This window comes from Vicugna pacos, chromosome 21 (genome assembly GCF_048564905.1).
Source record: "Vicugna pacos chromosome 21, VicPac4, whole genome shotgun sequence".
Lineage (NCBI taxonomy): Eukaryota > Metazoa > Chordata > Mammalia > Artiodactyla > Camelidae > Vicugna > Vicugna pacos.
Window position 1 is genome coordinate 11,275,552 of NC_133007.1, and position 7,137 is coordinate 11,282,688.

At 50.0% G+C, this 7,137-nt stretch overlaps 1 protein-coding gene across 1 annotated transcript in view; it reads left to right on the forward strand.

Annotated features, from left to right (window-relative positions):
• Positions 1–4,792, forward strand: part of KIAA0040 (KIAA0040 ortholog) — a 29,172-nt gene extending 24,380 nt beyond the window's left edge. Inside the window, exon 2 of the mRNA XM_031688785.2 lies at positions 4,220–4,792. Within this exon, the coding sequence (XP_031544645.1) occupies positions 4,352–4,651 (300 nt within the window). The 5' untranslated portion in view covers positions 4,220–4,351 and the 3' untranslated portion in view covers positions 4,652–4,792. The remainder of the gene's footprint in view (positions 1–4,219) is intronic.
• The last annotated feature ends 2,345 nt before the right edge of the window (positions 4,793–7,137 follow it).

Here is a 7,137-nt window from a genome sequence, read left to right on the forward strand (position 1 = left end):
TCACTATTGCACAGACTATGTTTTGTAGTGTTTTACAGTTTACAAAATACATTAAGTATATTGAACTCTTAATCTTCACAACATCATTACAAGGGAAGCTTATCTGCTTCATTTTGTATCTGAAGTTTGGTAACTGGCCACGGTCATGAGAGTTGACCCAGGGCTCAAACCCAGGTCTCCTGGCTCCAGGTTGTCTGTTCTCCATCAATGCCTCGCCTGAGAGCAGATGGAAGCTTGTGGGAAGAAAGAATGAATGAACGCCTCCTCCTCAGCGAGACACCATGGAGGATATAGACGTGAATGCTGCTTGGTTTCAGGAAAACTGGAAGGAACTTCTCCTCTCTTCTCTCTCCTCTCACCCACCCCCACAACCAAATCAAGGTTGGCTAGCACCTACTGTTGATTTTACAAGAATAGGTGAATTATTTTTCAAACAGTGTCAGTGATACCTGGGAGCCAACAAAAGGATGGGGTCCCCCAGGGTGCATTTCTGAGGCTCAAAGTGCGGCTCCTTCTGCAAAAACATTCCATAGAAGCTCTTTCAATTCATACCACCAAGGAGATATTTGATTGTTTCCTGGAAATGCTAATAATGCAAAGCTCATAAATACTAATGAAACACTATAGATTAGCGGAGCTCAGCAAGTAACCGGGGGGAGCCTAGAAGAGAATTCTTCGATTAAAAAATAGAAAGAATACCTTTTAATCAAATTTTCCCCAGACTGGGTTCCCAAATGTTAATGAATACTTTCTTTGGCTGTATGGAGAGCAGACTCCAGTAAGTACCTTTAGGAACCCAGAAGTGAACTATTGACTTAGCTTTCTTTAGCTTGAAAAGAAATCTGTTTATTCAAAGGCTATTTCAGGTGCCACAGGATGGATGAGTTTGAGACAAAGGTTGGAAGGTGCAGGAGGACCAGTGACATTGAAATAAAGACACAATTCAAATGCACGCTTCTGTTTCATCCAGCCAAGCAACCCAAGTTGGAATCTGCTTCTCATATTTGTCTGTTGACATGATCCCTCAATGATATTAAGTCCCCTGGAATGTACGAGGCTCCGTGACATCCGAAACCTGTGTCTTTGTCCTTTATTCCTGAATCCTCAGTACCTAACACAGCATGTGGCACATAGTAGGTGCTCAATAAATGTTTGCTAAATGGATGAAAGGCTCACTTAAGACATTTTCCAGAGCTTTTCAGACCATGTTATCTTTCCCTTGAAGGGGGCAGCTCTGATCTCAACATTCTCCTCTTGCAAAGTCCTCCAAAGAAACACACACCCTACGAAGGCCACTCTCCCCTAGCCACACCCTACCGTCCTCCCCTCTCCCTGCCCCCGAGCTCCAGGCTCACCAGAAGGACCCCTGCTCTCCTGCCCATGTTCTAGAAGTTTCTCTGCCTGGAATCTGTGAATGTCCTTCCCACACACCTTTCTCTGTCACAATCCCACGCATCTCCCAAGGTGCTCTACGTCCATGAGGCTGCCCTAAGAGCCTCCGAGGGCCTGATGCCCTTCCTCTCTTGTGGCTGAACCCAAGTGTGGGCCCCTGACTCACATCCGTTCCCCGCAGACCAGCGCGAGCCCTGCACAGGACAGGTGTCAGGCAGTGTGGTTTCTTGCTGTCTAATGTCAAGCACAGAAATGCAGTGCCAGGAGCACGTGGTCCCCTGAGAGTTTACGAGGAGGGTCCAGTTAGAGAAAAGCACCCAAAGCCTTCCGACAACACAGCAGGGTAAGCCCCCTGGATGGGCCAAAAATACGGGGCCGTATGAGGCTGAGGTCAAAGAAAGGTTGTGGTGGAGAGAGGAGGAGAGCCCAGAGGGGAGAGAGTGGTGTGAGCAGGAGCAGGCAGGGGCACGGCCCCGGGGGGGGACGGGGGTGCCGAGGGGGGTTCTCCTCTGTGAAGAGCCCGTGGGCTTGATGGCGTGTGGACAGACCCGTGTCACACGATGCTCCCAGACCCTCGGGGCTCAGGCAAAGCCTCCGACGAGGAGACAAAACTCAGGATACTCTTCTTGGCTGCATGCTGAGCTTAAGTTCAGGCACCATATGCTTCCTATAAAGCCCCACTTGGGCAGGACTGGGTTCTTACTGTATGTATCTTCCTGCGTTTGTGAGGAATCTAACAATGGGAAATAAACCTCTTTGTAGTCTTTTTCTACTGCAGACTGGGACCAACATTTAAGTCAATTAGGGAAATAGCAAAGGATCATCAGGTTCTATAGATCCTGGGCTACTTGCCAAAAAGGGGTTAATTCCACAGGAAGGAACAGGACCAAGCCCTGTGAACAGCTCACGCCTTGGGGGTCTGGAGCCAAACCTCCCAGAATCCTCGAGGCCAGCTCCGCCCCTCACTCACTGTGCGACCTGTGCCTCTGTCTCTTCAGCTGTAGGGCGGGGGAATAACTGTGCCTACTTCATAAGGCTATAATGAGGACTGGGTCAGTCGTGCACAGTGCCTAGAACCGTGCCTGGCTCACCTTACAGCAAGGTATCAGGCTCCACAGGCCAAATGGCACAGTAGCTGGTGCCAATTTGTACAACTGCACAAACTGTATAAATAATGTCATGAGGAGACGGGTCCACATGCCTGGGGATCAGGACGGAGATGAGGTGGGGCTTGGATGGGCACATGGGCACTGGGTACGTGAGACACTTATCAAGTATGTTATCCAAGGAATTAGACCTCCAAGACAACCGCTGGGACACCACGTGTCACACACCACCCAGATGTCACACACCACCCAGGTGTGACACACACATCTGCAGTCCTGTGCAGGACACACACAGCCTGGAATTCAGAATGATTCTGGACCCAAGTCCCCCAGTGCCTCCCTCCATTAACCATGCACCATCCTGTTCCTCACTTAGAAGATCTAATTCGCATGAAGGTGATTTAGAAAAGTATTGAGTGAAATACAAACATGAAGTGATGCCATCATCCTTCATTCTTCTGCTTGCCTGGCAGCACTGTTCAGAGGTCTGGGTGTCATCACAGCCCTGCACGTCCTCAGACACGTCACCTCGCCACTCTGGGCCTCTGAGTCTGCCTCTTTGAATGAAAGAGTTGGTCTGGATGATTTCTAAGGTCTCCAGCCTAAAAAATCAATGACTCTTTGATCTTTGCATCCTCAGCAATGTCTTATGCCAAGAGGTCTCTTAATTTCTTTGAATCACGCCTGTCCTCCAAGTCTTGAGACATGAGAACCTGTGGCTTCAAGAACTGAAGGCGCCTCTACGACCTTATCCTTAAGAGCTGAGGCCTGAGATACACGTGGAGAGTGCAGAAGATGCCAAAGGAAGAGGGGCCTCTCTGGACAAGCAACCAGAACAGCTCCAGCTGAGCGGAGCTCAGGACAGGAGTAGGGAGGCAACCAGGGGTCCCATCCCAGTTTCCAAACACCATCACTGGTCAGCCTGCAAAATTCCTTCCATTGCAAAGAAGGCAGCAGGCAGGGAAGGAGACTTGGGAATATTTGGCTGGGGCACAGAAAGCAGGGACAAGGGTAATGAGGGAGAGGAAGGCAGAAACAGAGAGAATTGGTTTCCCACCCAAAGCGCGATGAGTCCTTGCCAGGCACAGGAGTGGGATGGAAGGAGGAAGGAGACGTGGAGCAGGGAAGAGGGCATGAAGGGACAGGAAGGAAGGCAGGAGTGAGGCAGGATGAGGACAGATGACCTCTTAGCTGGGGAGGTCCGACTCCCCTACGACAGCCAGCAAGACTTGGAGATTCTACCTTGTGCTTAAGCTTTAATTAGTGTTGCAGGGGGCAAGTTGTCTTCACAGCAGGTCAGATACGGAGCTGACCTGTGGGGAGTATGTATTCAACACCTATCAGGTGAGCTGCAGTGGAGAAAAGCTGAGAACTACTCCTGTAGAGGATCCAGGGAGCCAATCCCCAGGCAGAACACTGAATACACGCATTAATTTATTATCCAGCAACTGCTGAGCACCCACTATGTGCCAAGTCCGACATACTATTAATTTTTATATCCTGAGCCCTGCATAGTGTGTACATAGAAAGAATTAGTTAATACTTAATAAATAATAAATGCATGCATTTATCTTGTTTATTGAGTCCCAATCCAATTTCAGTGAACTCTGGAAATCCTTGATTTCCTCCCCTTTCCTAAGCCTAAAAATCTACGATGTTATTAAAAATTACAGACCATTCCCACTGCATCTCTCTTAAATTATCCGTTTTTCTCTCTTTAGGTGCTATCTGTGGCATGCCCAAGCCCAAAGCTGGAAGAGGAAGAAGTTACACGTGGGCAAGTTTACGTCCTCTTGCGCCCAGGACTTGCTGCTGAGCTGAGAGGTCTCTCTGGCCCAGCCCAGCCAAGCACCATGGAGAAAATCAGTGCCTTCTTCAGTGCCATCTGGGACACCATCTCAACCAAACACCAGGAGCACCTCTTCAACAGCATCTGTCTGGGCATCCTGCTGGGGCTGCCCCTGCTGGTGATCATTGCATTCCTCTTCATCTGTTGCCACTGCTGCTGGAGCCGGTCGGGCAAAAGCGGCCAACAGCCAGAGCAGAACAAGGGGAAGAAGAAGAAGAAAAAGAAGAAGGCTGAAGAAGACCTCTGGATCTCCGCCCAGCCCAAGCTTCTCCAGATGGAAAAGAGGCCCTCACTGCCTGTCTAGTTAGGCAGGAGGCAGAGGTGTCCTCCCTTGGGGGCTCAGCTGCCTTCCAACCACACACAGGGTAGGGGGCAGAAGTCCCTGAAGTGCTGCCCTCACATCCACAGAGGAACTACTCAACCAGGGAGCAAACCTCGGATTGAGTGTCCTCATGGAGGGCACTCCCGGGGAGCTCGGGGACAAGTCTTGGGTGATGTCTCAGCCCTTCCATGTCCAATCGCAATGCTCTTGACTACAGACTCAGGCATGCCTTCCACCTATCTCTGTCATGTTCCATATGCAAAGCACAAGGAACATGTATCCATGTATCTTGACATATCTCCCAAATGCACACATGCACACCATGCACACACCACAAATAAACACACACACACACACACACACACACACACACATTCAGGCAACATGTCCCTGGGCAAGTATATTCTGTTTATCAAACGTCACTAAATGTCTACTTTATGGAAGGCTCTAAACGAGGCAGAACATTATCTGCTCTTGCAAAAACATCTCATAGGGAGGCCTGGCCGATCCAGGCACACAGACACAATTACAGAACCAGGCAAGGAGCCTACTTGCTGTCAGTTCCATTCAGCACTCAGGTTAGAGATGGATGCTTTCCTGTTCCTTTTCCTACATAATCTTTTACTGGAAATCATATTTGGACATTCCAGCCGCCTGGTACAGTCCCCATTCCTGTACACACACACACCAAGTTCCTGTGCTTCTGGCCTCTCCCCTGGGAGGAAAAGTTTAAAGTGTGATGGATCAGAAGTCATCAAAAGCTATGGTCCTGAAACTCATGACAGGGTCCTCATTACCAGTGACGGGTATTTAACGTAGTCCAAGACCTCTCTTTGCAATGCTAACCCCAGAACCACTCAGCAAGGCTCCCTTCTCCAAGCAAGAGCAAACAGCTCCTGGCAGTGACGGCTAGAAGGCTACAGAAACCAGGGGTACTCCATCCACTTCCGTGGACTTCACTGTGCACCTGTGCAACGTACGTTTCACAGATAGAAAGGAGGTGCTACCCCTGAGCCGGGGATCTCCTGTGAGACCACAGGGAAAGAATTAAGACAATCCCTCCCTGGTACAGTCTCACAGAAAGCACACTGGAAACAGTTTCAGAAGGCTGTCGTGGATGCACTGTATGTTGCGGATGGGATGCCGAAGTTACAGAGTTTAAATAAAAGTAGGATGAAGCTATACAGAGGTTTATTAATATTTATCTTGAAGCTCAGGCAAGTGCCTTGCACACAGTCGGTACTCTCAGCTGTCTGCGGACGCTGGTGGATACACGACGATGTTAAGGGTAAACCTGTAATACCTCACCAGTTCCCCCAGGTGAACTTCCCTCCTACGTGAGCCCACTAACTGCTGCAACGGATGGAAGCTGGGTATTGAGTTCCGCAGGAGGAGGGCACCTGCGGACCGAGGTCGGGCTGACAAGTGTGCTCTGAGGTCCAGGACATGTAAACTAGGTCCGCGGTGAGTTAAGGAGAATGTCTCCCCACTGGACTGCGGTTGGGAGGTCAAATGAATCCACTCATAGGATGAACTGGTTGGTATTTTGATTGTCTCGTGGCCATATCACAAAGATGGATAATTCCCAATGTGGGAGCCAGTTGCGCCGTAAAAGTTTATTTGCAAATCTGCTGGGTAGCTCTCTTGAAATATTTTCCCATGGAAGCTCTTCTAAATGGTGGTGAAATTGCAATTTAATTAATAATGTAGCTAAACTGTGATATTTATAGAAGCAAAAACTAAATTCTGTAAGACGGTGTTTATGGAAAAATGTACTCTGCTCACTTGGGCTGGCTGGGACTCACCTGCCCTCCAGGTAGGGTCCAGGTGTGGTCCTGTGGAGGGGGGTGTCCGGGGGCAACTCCTGCACCAAGGTCTTCTGACTGGTGACCCTGTAAATTGTAGTTCAGTCCTGCTTATATTTTAAAACCAGTCTCGTTCATCCTCTCACCCTAAGGGGCCCTGAGGACCCTGGACACTCAGACCCCTCACTCATAAACCTCTTTGACAGAGAGAGAAGCACCCTGCGGTGCTCTGTCCCCTTGCCACGTGGAGAGCTGTCACGGAGCATCGGGCTTTCCCCTGCACATACCAGGACGACTCGTCTCCCCTCACGACACACACGGGCCTCCCCACGTCTCCCGCCGCCCACCAGGGTGAGCTGCCCTTTCTGTCTCCAAGTCTCAGCCCCCCTGAAACGGATGACTTGAGGGAGATGTGGGGGCTGACGGCCGAGACTGGTGTCGGATGTGATCTCCAAGAGCGGATCTCCAGGATCGGGGACCGCACAAGTACCACGGTTGCCATGGCAACTGGCTGCTGGTTTGAATTAAGACAGCAGTCAGTCATCATTGCCCTGACAAGGCCTCCGTCTCCAGGTGCAGTGCTGCCTCCTCACTGAGCGGACTTGCTGTACCTCTCGGCGTGAAACACCCAGAAACGTACTTCTCGGTTGCTTCCATAGCCAT